The sequence below is a fragment of the Sciurus vulgaris genome (genome assembly GCF_902686455.1).
Source record: "Sciurus vulgaris genome assembly, chromosome: 3".
Classification (NCBI taxonomy): domain Eukaryota; kingdom Metazoa; phylum Chordata; class Mammalia; order Rodentia; family Sciuridae; genus Sciurus; species Sciurus vulgaris.
Window position 1 is genome coordinate 123,132,587 of NC_136463.1, and position 15,078 is coordinate 123,147,664.

At 36.6% G+C, this 15,078-nt stretch overlaps 1 protein-coding gene across 3 annotated transcripts in view; it reads left to right on the forward strand.

Annotated features, from left to right (window-relative positions):
• CERS6 (ceramide synthase 6) overlaps positions 1-15,078 on the forward strand; it is a 270,735-nt gene that overhangs the window by 214,456 nt on the left and 41,201 nt on the right. For all 3 annotated transcript variants that reach the window (XR_013762562.1, XM_079131867.1, XM_079131868.1), the window contains exons 7-8: positions 7,643-7,771; positions 10,678-10,784. Coding sequence is in view for 2 of the 3 variants with exons in the window: in XM_079131867.1 (XP_078987993.1) it covers positions 7,643-7,771; positions 10,678-10,784 (236 nt within the window). In the remaining variant the exon portion in view is untranslated. The remainder of the gene's footprint in view (positions 1-7,642; positions 7,772-10,677; positions 10,785-15,078) is intronic.

Here is a 15,078-nt window from a genome sequence, read left to right on the forward strand (position 1 = left end):
CCTGTGTATGACAGTTATCTCCCTCAAGGATATAAGTCTGTATCCATTTAGTCTAGAGGTGGAAAACTTTTATCTATTGGAAAAAAGTGTTAGAATAAATTTGATTCTCTATTTAGGGTGAATGAAGTTTTATTATAAATTCATAGGTTGAATTTAAGAGAAGGAAATAATTGATGCATTCCTGACAGGATTCTTGCACTTTTTAATTGAACAAATGTTTCCCCAATAAGTCACACTTTTTCATTCATTGTTTTACAAATCCTGCTGTAGATATGTACCCTATAATACATAGGCTATATATGAGAATAAAAGTGAATTTTAGTTACAGGGTTTTTTTTTTTTTTTTTCCTGCAGTGCTGGGAATTGAACCCAGGTCCTTGAGAATGTTGGGCAAGTGCTGTATTACTGAGCCACATTCCAAGTCTTTTTTTGTTGTTGTTGTTGTTCTTTTACTTTGAGATGGTCTCATTAAGCTGCCCATGCTGGCCTCAAACTCTTGGTTCTTCTGCCTCGGTCTCCCTAGTGACTGGGTTACAAGCATTAGCCTCCACACCTGGCTTCAGTTAAAGTTTTCAAGTTTTATTATTTGAAATATCTTTTTTTGAAAGGCCCACTTAACCAATTCTCTTTATGGTGAGCCAATATCAAGGCCAGTTAAAACATAGCAACCAGATAGATTGTAGACTTCAGATACTCAGAGACTGACATTTACATCATACAATGCTCAGTAAAAGAAAGTATAATTTTCCTCAAATTATTTAATGTGAGGCAACGCTGAATCAACTGATTTCTTTAGTCACTTTGAATATACTTCATTTTAGTCATTGTCTCAAGACCTATGCAATTTTTTAGTCCCTTGTTTCTTTTGTTTTGTTTTAACCAAATCGTTAAAGCTTTACAACTTGTGCTACTAATTAGTTACTTTAGAAATCTTCTGAAGTCAAGACAAAGCAGCTAATTATACTGTTATGAATTTCCAGCACTATATTTTTTGCTTTAGTGATTTATTTAGGTTACAGCATTATTTTTAATATTAAGATTTGTTAGTTTTCTATTTTGGGGTTTTGTCTTTTTATTTTGAAGTGTTTTCTGTATATTCACACTGTTAATAGGATATTTTCATATTTGCTCAGTGGAAAAACTATTTAACTGTGGTCATTCCTGGTCTGCATAACATTTGTTTGAAATCTTCAACATTCATGTGTTTGTTTGTTCTGGAACAGAGATGGTGCCCAAGTGGTCACCCCCATTATACATTGCCAATTTACATGCTTGAGTTTACTTTTTGCATGGCTGTCCTGCTTCCAACACCTAGTTTGCAAAATCCCAAGTGAAAAGAAAGGAAAGTGGTTTGTTATTGCTCTCTGGAAAGAACATGTAACTCTGTTAAAATCTTGTAAACACTTATATGCCTTAAAGGTTTAAATGAGAAATATTTAAAAAAAAAAAAAAAGATTGAGAGACTTCTTTTATTATTGCATTTACCATAAAATGAAATCGGCTTTAAGCATTGGTGCTGTTCTCCTGTTTCCTAGACAGTTTGAAAATCTATTGTATGGCTAACTTGGTCCTAAGAGCCTGATTTCTATTCATTTGAGTTAGATTGCATGTTTATTACTTCATATGCATTAAATTCTATCAATCAGGAAAGTAATACGCTTCATTGTATCTGAGAGAAAAGAACCTTTTCTTCGCCTTACACTTAAGAAGTGTTTCCTATCCTTCACCCTCTGTGCCCATCTAAATTGGTCATCAATTAAAATCTTGGTGGTATTATTCCTTTTCTGAGGAGATTTGTACCATGTTTTTCATTTGGAAAGATTACTCCCAAAAGACACTGTATAAAACTATGAGTACTTTATCTAGCAGATGATTAGGGGAGAAACTTTCTTGTTTAAAATGTGTATATGTATTTTTTAAAATTAGGAATGGACAAATTTTGTTTTCATGAAGGCTTGTACATCCAGATGAATTTGTGGTGCCTCCTAGGCAAATCTGTATTTCAAAATCTCTCCACAGCTTTGCCATTGTGAAGGGAGTGTACCTTATAGAACCTCAGACCTATGCCTTAATGAGAGACCGATCCCTTTGGCCTTTTGGTGCTATTTTGTTGTGCTCAAAGTCCCCGGAGAACCGAATTGAAGATTCTCATTTTAACAGTTGGAGGTGAACCCCGAGCAGCTGGATTTTTACCTGTGCCTAGGAGTTTGTGACCTGAAAGCTATACAAAACAGACTAAAAAACCATTCTAGATTTACTAAATACTATTTGGAAGTGCAATAAGAAAAAATAATGACCTAATCTTACCAGCTTTGGGTATTAAAATGGATGGCTCATCCTTGAATTCTTTTATTTCAGATTTTCCTGAGTTGGAATTAAAACCACATCTGATTTTTTTTTTCCTCCTGTCTTTAATAATTAGCATAGGAGCAACTGCTGTAATTGGGACTGGAGTCCAGGTAAACACCTGGCAGGTAACAGGAGGCCTTGATGCTGACTGTGAACACACCCAGCAACAACTTGGCAGAAGAGCAGAAGTTAGGGACACACTCAAGCAGGGATCAGGACAGTCTTTTGAATAAAGGCTTAAATCAATCTTCAATCTGAGGGCCAAAAAATGGCAACCTCTTTGCTTAATTGCTGCTACAGAAAATGCAAGAAAAAACATTTTCAACCTTAAATGCTATTATGCTTTCAGCCAGGCCTCTGTCTGCATACACACTGATCACTTTCAGTAGTCACAAATATGAGAATGGATGTTTTCCACTCTGCATTGATAAAATCCAAATTGGCAATTTGTTTAAAAAAAAAAAAAACAAAAAACAGTCATTTGGACCACATTCAGTGCCTACTCGAAGAAATGTGTCAGGGTGGGACATTGTAAGTAATACATATAAAATGACTGGATGGTTATAGTAAAGGTATTTCGTTGTATCTAATGCTTTCTGAAGCAGAAATATTAAAGACCAATTCTATTCTTCCTACTTTTTTCATATTCATTCAGATACAACTAATGAAAATCAGTTTTCTGATATGGGCATAACTGAACCCCACAGTAATAAAACAAGCACTCTTTAGGACCAGGGGATTTATATGCAAAAATCTTCTTTATAATGCAATCTTTGTCTGAAAAATAAGGCTTTGGTTTTTAAAGGAGCCTTGCTATATTCAAGGGCATTGTGTTACTATTGACATTTCTATCAGATATGAATTAGGAAACTTAATTATAAAATGATCCTAATCCTCCGTAAGTGTTTTAATCAATTTATGTTTATTAGTTTAAAAATTAAATAGAGGAAAAACTCTTTTTTTTTTTTTTTTTGGTGAGCCAAGAGCAGTTATTCAGAGCTGAACAATGAGAAATTGGAGGGTATTTCTCTGCTTAGGTTTTCAGCTGGTTAGACCTCAAATCTGTTTTAAGCATGAGCCAATATAAGTTCATTGAACCATTGAATTAAGTACTGTATGTCTTAATTTAATTGCATTTATAAGAAACAGTTATACGATGTCAGTTGAGAGGTTAACTCTACTTTAATTGAGCCATTGTTTTGAAGCAGCTATTGTCTAGTAAAACACAGTACTCCAGATGATGGAACCTAATGAATAATAGCCTGGAGAGAATAGATTTCATCTTCCAGTAGAAAACATCAGAGCAATTCTTATTGTATACCTGAGGCACTTTGGTATTTCTATTGTAAATGATTTAGGAAAACCCTAGATAGTACCAAAAATGTCGGAATCTCAGAAGTATCTAACAACTAGTAAGTTGCATTAGGCTCAGAGTACGATCATCGTTTCTCATCTGCCAGTGAGCAGAGAACTGATGTAAATGTGGTTCTACAGGAAGGACCATGGTGGTAGGTCAATAGATGATGTGAATTTGCAATACCCAGTTCTGCTGTGGCCACTTAGTAATAACTGAGGCAAGAAAGACTATTCTCCTGATGGTGACATCCACCATGAATGTACCATCAGTGCAACATGACTAGCATGGAGACTAGGTTCACTGAAAATAAGACAAATAATGGCATTTCATTTTCTAAGTTCTCTGACCTTATTTAGGAAACCATTATTATGGATATCCATAAATCTTAGGCACTTTCCAGGGAGAAAACCCATAAACACATTCACCAAAGTGCACACAGAACCATTTAAACTTCAAGTTGTTGAAGCTGACTTTTCAAACCCTAACCTAATGTGACCTCAACAGCTACTGAACTTCCCATGGAAGATGTGTGTATCTGCTCTTGGTCTGTGTGCATGCCCTCTCCCTCTCTCTTACACAGGTATGAAATGAGTAGATTCAAAGCTGCAAATGTTATTTCATTGCTGTTGCTACCAAGCCCAGATGTCAGAATTGACAACCTTAAAATAACCTAATTCAAAGCTGAGGAAATGGATGCCCTTACCAAAAATTACAAAATCACTGGAGTTTGGATTATAAGATGACTCTTAGGCAAAATAGAGCTAAATTGAGCTGAATAAGATGCAAATATTCATCAGAAATATAGTCACGTCAATAAGACCCCAGTTTTAATGTTCTTGAACTTTGTTGTAAACTTTTGTTTTGAACTAGAAATTACCCTAACTACAGACAAACAGAACAAATAAAATAATTATTTGGCTGAACTAGAGAACAGGTACTTCGCTAAGTTGTGGAAAATGTGACTGTAGGACCAGGATCAGTAAGTGGGACCTAAAGAAAGTGGCCCTTTCACCCTGTGAACCAAGGACCAGGACAGAAGCCACGATAGGAAAAGAATAAGGCAGCTTAGACAAAAAGGAGAAACCACAGGACCTCCATGTTCTCCCTGGGCAAAAGATTAATTTGAATCTGCAAGGAACTGACAATTACACCCGACCTAATTGCGGTGCCAGTATAAATCAGAAAAAGTCAGGGTAGCCCGGATGGACATCCACCAGCCTGAGGGCTGTCGCCCACATTCATCCTCAGAGCAAGTTCAAGAATGGTTCCAAAGGAATGTCCAGGCAAGGAGCACATGGAGACAGCTGTAAGAATAACAACTTAGCCCTTCTTCATTACGATGACAACTGGGAGTATGGATACTTGCCAAGTGCCTTGTAGCACTTGTAAATAAAATTGTCTTAGAAGCTCCAGAAATAATTTTATTTTTGGTCTTTTAAACTCGTAGTTCATCTGTGAATACAGATGTAACATAAAATACTTACCTAACAGGGATTAAATTAAGTAGAGTGGTTGCTTTTTATTCATCAAAGTTAAAATGCCTTTTAAAAATGCTGGTAATAGAAAGAAGCAAGTAAAAAAAAAAAAAAAAAAATCTGTAATGTTGCCTCTACCTCTCTCACTACTCAAGCCACACAGACCTCTGTGCTATTCCTTGAACATGTCAGAGTAGACAGAAGATGCTGGGTAGAGCCTTCGCCTTGTTTGTTTTCTCTGCCGGGAACATTCTCTCTGTGTCTGTCTGTGTGGTTAGCTCCCCCATCTTCTTAGAGGCCTGTGCTGACCCCACGGTTTACTGTTGCAGTCCACTTCCCCAGCAACCAGGACTCCCTACCCACACATTTTTACCATCTACTATTAAAAGACCATTTACTTATTATTTGTTGTCTGTTTTCTTCAACTAAACTTTATAAGTTTCACAATGGCAGAAATCTTTGTCAACTCTACTTGTTTATCCCCTGCCCAAAGCTTAATGTAGTAAGAACATAGTAAAAATAAATAAATATTTTTTAGTGAACAAATGGCCAAGTGAGTATTGACTTCCAGGGATAGAAATTTAAGAATGGTTCTCATAGATTTAACCTACATGTTGCAGTTTTTCCTGATCAAGATTTGTTCATAGGTCAGTTTTGCAATATGCTTTTCACTGTGGCTAATTTATTTGTCTCTGGATGAATGATCTTTAGGGGTGTAGCCCTCCTTCTTAAAGGCTTCAAGTAGAACAACATTAGGACCAATCGTGGCACTTAAGTCCCAGAGAAATTAAAGTTTACTCTGGCCCAAATATAGATTAGGATAAATATCAGTAAGCAAGATTATAAGCAGAAGAAGTTCCATGTCATAATAAATCATATCCAGATGGTCAGGAAATAATATCAGAGGAAGATAACCTTTTCATTTGGGCCAAGAAGCTGATCCTTTGAAGCTGTCTAAAATCAGGATGGTTGATTTACTATTACTTCTGTCAAAAACTTTTTTTAATGACTATGAACAGATAATGTGAAAATTAAGGGCTTTCTTGTGTAGCACCCATCAGGAAAAACTAGTATGTTAAGATTCTTATTTCAGATTCTCAATAGGCATATTCCAGGGGAAGGATGCTAACTTGAGGTGCACATTCTAAGAACTCTAGGAGACAACACAAAGCAGTCACTACCTGTCTTAATCTGTTTAGGCTTCAATAACAAAATTCCATTGAATGGGTAGCTTTAAACAACAGAAATTTATTCTCATGGTTCTGGAGGCTAGAAAGTCCAAGGTGAAAGCACTGGCAGACTTATTATCTGATCAGGGCCCATTTCTTGGTTCAGAGGTGGCACCTTCTAGCCATGTTCTTACATGATGGAAGAGGTGAAGAGCTCTCTGGGGCTCTTTTTGTAGAGATAATAATCTCATTTACAAGGGTTCCGGCCCTATGACCTAAGCAACTCCCAGAGGCCCTCCTTTCTAGTATCATGACCTTGGGCATTAGAGTTCTAACATGAATTTGAGCAAGGAGAGACACAAGCATTCAGACCAAAGCACCATCTTAGCCGTTACTATGTGGCTTATCAGGCCTTCCGTAGCCAACAGACTAAGGTCTGAGAACCATGCAATGCCCTTGTCCTTGAACCTAAACCAGCTGTCTCTTCAAAGAGTCCACATGCTGATCAGAAACATAACCGTACCTCCAGAAGCTGCAGCCATTAGTAGTCAGAAATGGTTGGACTTGCACTGCTGCCCCAAAGATCTTAGAGTTTGTGCTTGTCAACTGCCTGTTACTATGACAAAATACCCAAAATAAATCAACTTGAAAGGAGGAAATTTTTTTTTTTTTTTTTAAACTGATGGATTCAGAGGTTTCAGTTCATCATTGACTGGCCTGGTGCTTTTAGGCATGCGTCAAAGCAGTACCTCATGGTGGGGAGTGTGTAGTGGAGGAAGCTATTACCTCATAGCAGCCAGGAATTGAAAAAGAGAGACAAGAAGCAGCCATTATCCCCCTCAAGGGTACGCCCCTGATAACTTAACTTCCCCCCTCTAGACCCTACCTCTTAAATAATCTACCACCTCCCAGTAGCACCATGGACTGGGGTCCAAACCTTTAACACATGGGCCTTGGGGGAACACTTGTTGAAACCATAGCAAATTTCAAGTCCCTTCTTTGCTTGAAATCCTGTGGTGATTTCTCTCATCACTACACATTCTTTGGGTTAGTACACGCACACTTCATTATCTGACTTTGATCCTGGAGTTGATTCCCATGGTCACTGGTCTCCTATATTTCTCTCCCACTGGGCTTCCAGAGAGCTGGAGTTTTATCTGGTTCATTTTAGTATCCCCGGTGCCAGGCCAATAGAGGTTCTCAGTCAGTATCGTTTTAGTGACTGAATGGATAAATGGAAAAGCTATAATGCTGAGAAACCCTAACATGGCTGTGCTTTCTCTTTCCTCAAGGACTTCGGCATCATGTTCCTGCACCACCTCGTCTCCGTTTTACTGATTACTTTTTCATATGTTAACAATATGGCCCGAGTAGGGACCCTGGTCCTTTGTCTTCACGACTCAGCTGATGCTCTTCTAGAGGTAAATTTTCCTTTATCCTTGAGAATTCAAAATCCAGGACGCATGAAATTCCCAAGATCATCAGCTAGATGATGCTTTGAAACTGCAGGGTTTTTTTTTTTTTTTTTTGGTAGGTTAAACTGGTGAAAATGAGACTTGAAATTAGTATGTAAACGTTTATACTAATTATAATTATTCTTTATTAATAGGCTGATGAAAACTTTTACTATTCCACATTTAGACTGATTTTATAATAGGGAAGTCATTATTTTAATAGGTCTTAATTGTAAGTTTCACAGTGGTTTATTTTAAATTTTTATATAAGTCAGTGTGGTTATTAATGGGAGCTTTACATCTTAATAAAATTAAGTAGGTTAGTTTTTATTGTCATTATATGTATTACCCTTGTGTTTTTTAGAGTGAAAAGCATATATGAATTGCAAATTATATATAGAAATTGTGTAAATAATTTACCACTTTAAGAATCACACTGCATAATGTTAGACAACTAAATAAAAGTCTTTTTACTTTATACTAAGCAATTTTATATAATTGGTCAAAAATAACTTGCAGGAGTACAAATTCTGTGCAGAAATGGATGTTAGAATCTTATTCCTGTTGACTCCACAGTTTTGCCACCTTTCAAGCATTTGTTATTATTGTGAATACAAAAGTGTCTTCAGACAATAATCAATTTTTGTAGTACAAACATAAGTTCTATAAAATTGAATCTACTGTAAAGGCATTTAGTTAAGGTCCCATGTATATATGGCACTTTATTAAAAACTCTGGTCCCTTTAATAGTTTGAAAAATAGTCCTGTAATGGGTTGAATAAATCAGATGATAACCTGATTCTATGATTTTTAAGTGATTCAAGCTAAACTCTATTCAACATATTTTTCAGAAGAAATATATTTAGTATGAGGGTAATCCCCTGGGCATCAGTTATCATTTGGTTAAATCATACGTATGTTTAGAAATAGAAATTTCTTCAGCAACCTACAGTTTTGAAATCAATCCTATATAATCAACCAACTTTTTTTTTTTCTTTTTGGGGAGTGGGGTTCCAGGGATTGAACCTAAGGGCTCTGGACCACTGAACCACATCCCCAGCCCTATTTTGTATTTTATTTGGAATTGCTTAACACCTCACTGTTGCTGAGACTGGCTTTGAACTTCCGATCCTCCTGCCTCAGCCTCCCAAGCCACTGGGATTACAGGCACGCGCCACCGTGCCTGGCCTAATCAGCCAAATTTAATTCCTCTGGAAATCACCAGCATGGTGCTTAGTAGAGCTGTGACTGAGAACATGTTGGTTGAGTTTTCATCTACCCTTTTATCCAGCAAAGAAAATGAACCCAGGAATCCTAGTCAGCCGGCTCGAAAGCAAATGTTCTTCATCACCTGGATCCTCCTTGACATTATAAACCATGTTTAAGGAGACGAAATTAATGAGATCTGCAAAATGGTACCTATGGCATAGACATTTCTGAAAAGTTGGTGTTACTGCTTACTTATCATATACGGGTAGATGAAGATAAAGGAAAATTACATAGTTTACGTACCCCGAAGAAGGCAGATGGTACTTTTTCTTTTAACACAATTCGTGGTGTTATACCCAAAGTATGCATGGAATTAAAAGCTCATAAATCTGGCTGCCACTCACTTCCATTTAGGAATATGTTTAGCTCATAGTTTTGTACTTTACTTAAAACTATTAAATTATAAATTCTGAGGATACTGTCAACAGTCTTTTCAAGTATGACAGCCAATTTAATTTTTCAAGAAGTAAAAAATAATGTTATTGAATGCAGAAGACACCTTAATTTTATAACTGTGTGTAGTTGATGTAAAATCTATATAAAAACGTAAAAAGAAATCATCAAACAAAATCCCATTTTAACCCTCATCTTTTTTTAGTTAGAATCATCTTAAAAAATGAATGGTGAACTAGGAGCAGAGATGCATGCCTGTAACCCCAGCCACACAGGAGGCTGAGGCAGGAGGATCACAAGTCAGAGACCAGTCTTAGCAACTTAGTAAGGATTTTGGTAAATTAGTGAAATCCTGTCTCAAAAAAAAAAAAAGAAAAGGGGGTGAAAAATGGCTAAGGATGTGTCTCAGTGGTAAAATCACCCCTGGGTTCAATCCCTAGTACAAAGAAAAAAAAAAAAAAAAGTAAGAGAATGGAATGTGATTCATTAGATGAATTTATAATATAAAAATGTAGTCGCTTAAATCACTACCCCAAATTCTTAGAATACTTTTCACAGATGCTTTGAACATTCATGACTTTTATCTAGAAAATGACCCAGGAAAGTAAGTTTGCAAATTTTATCTAAGTGCATTAGTAGAAATAACAAGACCTTGACCCTTTCTTCATTTTTAAGTTAATGAGAATAAGCAAGGATATTGTCTCCCCAGAGAACTCCCTCTGCCTATTTAAAGAAAACCCATAATTCTAAATATAAAGGGAGAATAATACAGAAAAGCTCCATATATTCTGTATTAAATTTGTGATCTCAGTATTTGGGGCTCAGTAAAGGATTATCTAGCACTTTCTATTTTGATCTGTTATGCCAAATTTCTGTTTTGGTTCTCTGACTTGCTAATATCATTTATAATACAAAAGTTTCTTATTTTTCCTCTGTGTTTTCCTGAAATCAACCATATAATTGAATTTTTCAGGTTGCTGAATATTTTATTAAATCTCTGACAGTCAGTAGTTCTACTTGTGGCTAATGCTGCATTTCATTCAACTTATGAGTAATTTATAAATACTGATGTATGATGCATGACATTTTAAAGTAGCAGGCAATTTTGTGCATCTGGTAAACTCTATCTTATAGGGAACTCATGCATATTAAAAGAAACTTTCATTTATCAGCTTAAGTAAATTAATATGTTACATTCCTTCCTTTTATAGGCTGCCAAAATGGCAAATTATGCCAAGTTTCAGAAAATGTGTGACCTCCTGTTTGTTATGTTTGCCATGGTTTTTATCACCACACGGCTGGGTATATTTCCTCTCTGGTGAGTACGCCAATCTTCTTTCCAATTGAGCCACCCCTTCCAAATAAACTTTAGAGAACATTTTCCTTTTGAATTTCACTCCAAAGACTCAGTAAAGGTTTGAAGATGGTGAGGGATGAACTCAAGAAACTGCTTGATTTCTTCCTACAGAAGAGAGTTGCATTCTTTACTAGTATCTTCCACAGTGTAGTTCAAGAAGGATGGCCCACAGGGTTTCTGAAGCCACAGAAAGCATTTTAGGCACTAGTCTAGACTCTGGCTCAAGAACCTCAGTTGTGAAGTTTTGAATTAAACAAGGAACATGATCTTGCAACTGGGTGTGTTTCAGGATCTTCTTCCCAAAGGGGTTCGTACAAGTTCTCCTTCCCTGAATCAGCAGGGCCTCACCTGGGAACTTGGTAGGAAGGCAGCTTGCTGGGCCCCAGCTCAGACCCACTGAGTGAGAGGGCTGTGGTTGATAAGTCTTCCTGATGGGTCTGCTGCACACTGAAGTTTGAAAACCACTATCCTAAATGATTTCCATCAGCTATATTTGCAGTTAAAGCAGATAGAAAGTATAACTCAAAAATAACCTCTGAGATTCTCTGTGGCTCCTTAATGTCTAGATAGCTTTTCTTTTGTTGAGAAATAAGGAAAAAGATATGACAGATTTTTTATGGAATTTGACAATCCTTTCCATAGAATATAGGTCCATTGTCATTAATCTTTTCCTGGAAGGTTCTTTCCTGATCTTGAAAAATAATGAACTCTCCATATCACTTGAAGTCTACTACTAATGGTAATTTTTTTCTTCCATTTTGAAAGATTAATTTGAATGGGACATTCAAAGCAGTGAGAATTGGAAAATGTAAAATAACAAAGGGATACAATAATACCCTAACTGTCTGTCCCAGTAGAAAAAACTGGAAAAAAAGTTGGAGCCTTTAAGTTGATAATGTCTATCACTATGATTCTATTCATGAGTCATTAGCATACCCACACCTGCTCACCCTCCACACATGTACATATGCATGGCTTCTCCTTGAGGCTCACGGCCCTTTTGGATACTTACTTATTATGAAAATCATTTCCAAGCAGCAGCGGTGTGTGTGGGCAATAGACATGTATAAAACCTCATTATAGTTTAATATGATTGTAGGTAGGAAGCACTGAAGTAATTTTGGATATAATATGCCTGTAATTATTTCAGGGTTGGGGCTCTATCAAGATTACTAGCAGAACTAGTGGTAAGAATTTAAATAGAAGAAATTCAAGTAAAATCCAGGGAATACTTTCTCAGATAAATAGCAGGAAGCTTTCCCTACTTAAGATTTTGGAGTCCCTGAGTTCTAAAGACATAAGCATTACTGTCAAGTACTTTGATTTGTTTCCTTCCCTATGAGGATAGACCTGAAATTGAGATGTGCCTTCCCTCCAATGAATGTGTAAAAGTTCTTAAGGTGTAGACATCAGTGAGTCACCTAGAACGCAGAGCCTCAGAACAAAGAAATTCTGTCCTGCAGCCAGTAAGATCACTCATAGATATGGTCCGTAGTGATGATCTATACTAGCTGCTTAGAAGAGAGTGTGTAACCAAATATAAGAGCTTCGGTTGCAGATGCTGCTATCATGCCTTTTCATGAAGCAGAGTTTTTCAACAACAACTTGAGAAGAAAATTCTTTTATTGCTTATAATTGAAGAAATAACTTGTGTACCCATTGCCACTATAGTTGTAATGAATAAAACCATTTTCAGATACATCCAATATGTTATATTGATGCCTGAATGGTCTTCGTTTTGATCCTGCTTTGATTAATAGGATGTAATGGGCTTTGTTGGTGTAAAATGTTTTCACGTGAACGGCAGTAACAAATAGTATTTTACATATTTATTTTAATATTGTGAAATTATTTAGAAATTCCTTTTCAACTAGGAAATCCTAGAATTGGAAAGGACCTTTCAGATTATGAACTCTAGATTTCCCCACTCCCTCTGCACATAAGAATTCTTTTGTCAGTTTATATTATCAGGAGTATTGCTTTAGAGTTCCAGGGGAAAATACTTTCTTATATGAAATGAAACCTGGGTCTTTTTGACTCCTGAGTTAAGGATTTTTAATCAGGTTTAGAACTACCTAAAACTGTATGTGAAATATGTGGGATATATATATATATATATATATATATATAATATATGTACATATATATATCATATCACATATCACATATGTATCACAGAGAGAGAAAGAGAGAGAGCAAGTATATGTGTGTGTGTGTCTCCTGAGTGGATGACTTATGGCTTTGATAAATTTTCAGGATCTGTGAATCCTTTTTCTCCTGAAAAAAAGTACCTCCAGAAAACAGAAAGTGAATCCTACCACTTCCAGTAGAAAACCCTGCAGAATGTTGAATTCTCTAATACAACATCTTCAGGCTTTTTCTTCTACAGAAAGCATCCTTAATCCCCTCAAAGGGTTCAACAGAATTCTTCCCCAGAATTCCTCTTGTGATGTTCTCTTTTTTTTTTTTTGGTACTAGAGGTTGAACCCAGGGGCACTTTGCCACTGAACCACATCCCCAGCCCTTTTCATTTTTATTTTGAGACAGAGTCTCACCAAATTGCTTGGGGCCTTGCTAAATTGCTGAGGCTGATTTTGAACTTATAATCCTCCTGCCTCAGCCTCCTGAGCCGCTGGGATTATAGGCATGTGCCACCACACACTCTTCTTATAATGTTCTGCCCACATCATGAGAGCCAACAACAGGCTGTGTTTAGCACCTCTAACTCAGTGCACTGTGGCATAGCTTTTAAAGCAGCTTTCATATTGCTTCTGCCTGATAAGACCACTCCCTCTTCCTTAAAGTCATTTTGTTTTTATATACTTTTATTCCTAATTATGCTTTATTTACATACCTGATTGCAAAAACTCCATCTGTCCCTGTTTGAGTGCATTGTGCTGTTTTCAGATGCCACCTGGCCCCGTAGGGCCTTCTAAGCTACATTTCATATGACATTTGACCTTTCCAGCTTCATGTTACTTGCAGATGTGTCTTTCATGTTCTTTCAACTCACAGAAGAAAAAATATTGACCAAAAAAGAACTCCTGGTATACTACCAGAGGGTCACTTTATATAACTTCAATCCCCCAGCCTCCAGTTTTCCTGTTTGAATTTTTCTACTCATTATGAAGCCTGCTAATAACTCTGACATCATGCCTATGATTTCCTCATTCTTTTTCTAAGGTGTGTAAAAGACCAGCGTCAAACGTATTGTGAAAGTCAAGATTTACTCTGTTGTTTAAGTCATTTTCTGCACACAAAGAGACAGGGTCAAAAGAAATGTGGAACCAGATTTAAGGAAACTTTTGCTGACTCCTGAATCTTCATTTCTAAATACTAACCCTCATTTGTTCAATTGTTTACAATTAAATTACTACAGTAATGAGTTTAGCAGTCTGAAGTGTCCAGTCTTTGCTTTTTCCACATTTTTCAAGTATATACTGCCCTTTAAAAAAATGTATTTAGTAGAGATTTACAGAGCATTTACTGTGCAACCAGGATTAGGCTGGGTTCTGAGAACTCAGTTTGACATGGTGCTTCCCTTGGGGCACTTATAGCTGAATTCCTACAGGCCCCTTAAATATTCTGGTTCATAATTTAGGGAAGGCTGCTAGAGATTATAAATTATTTTCTGAACATTTACAGGACATAGATAATGCAAGTGGACTTCCAGTATTTAGTTTTGTTGCATATCCTGAGGAGCTCTGTTGGCTAAATAATTCATCATATCAGATGGTAAATGTGTAAAGTAGCCACTCGCCTGTGGGGACTGAGGTGGAGGACACAGATTAAACTTCTGTTCTAAAAAGCAGTTTATAGAGCTATTTTTTCTCCATTGACTAGTAATATTTCAGTTGGAAGAAGAAACAGAACTATTCCCCATGCCCTCTGCTCCTTCCTGTTTCTCAACCCACTTCTTTGGCATAGCTAGCAGTACCTTCCGGGTTCCTCCTGACTGTATTTGTTTCCTCACAAGCCATCAAAATGTTTGTAACTGGTGGCTTTGAGAACACTTGGCTCATTCTCTGTTGTTTCTTTGATTCATGTTCCTCAAAGACAGCATACAGCATTAGAACCATGAATTGGGCCTCCACACTTTTCTTTTGGCCAAAATACATCCTTCTAGAACAACACTGTCTGATAGATATACAAGGCAATCTTTGTGATTTTTTAAATTTTCAAATAGCCATATTAAAAACTTCAAAAAGGTAATATCTATTGAAATAATATTTATTCAACTCATTCTGTTCAAAAT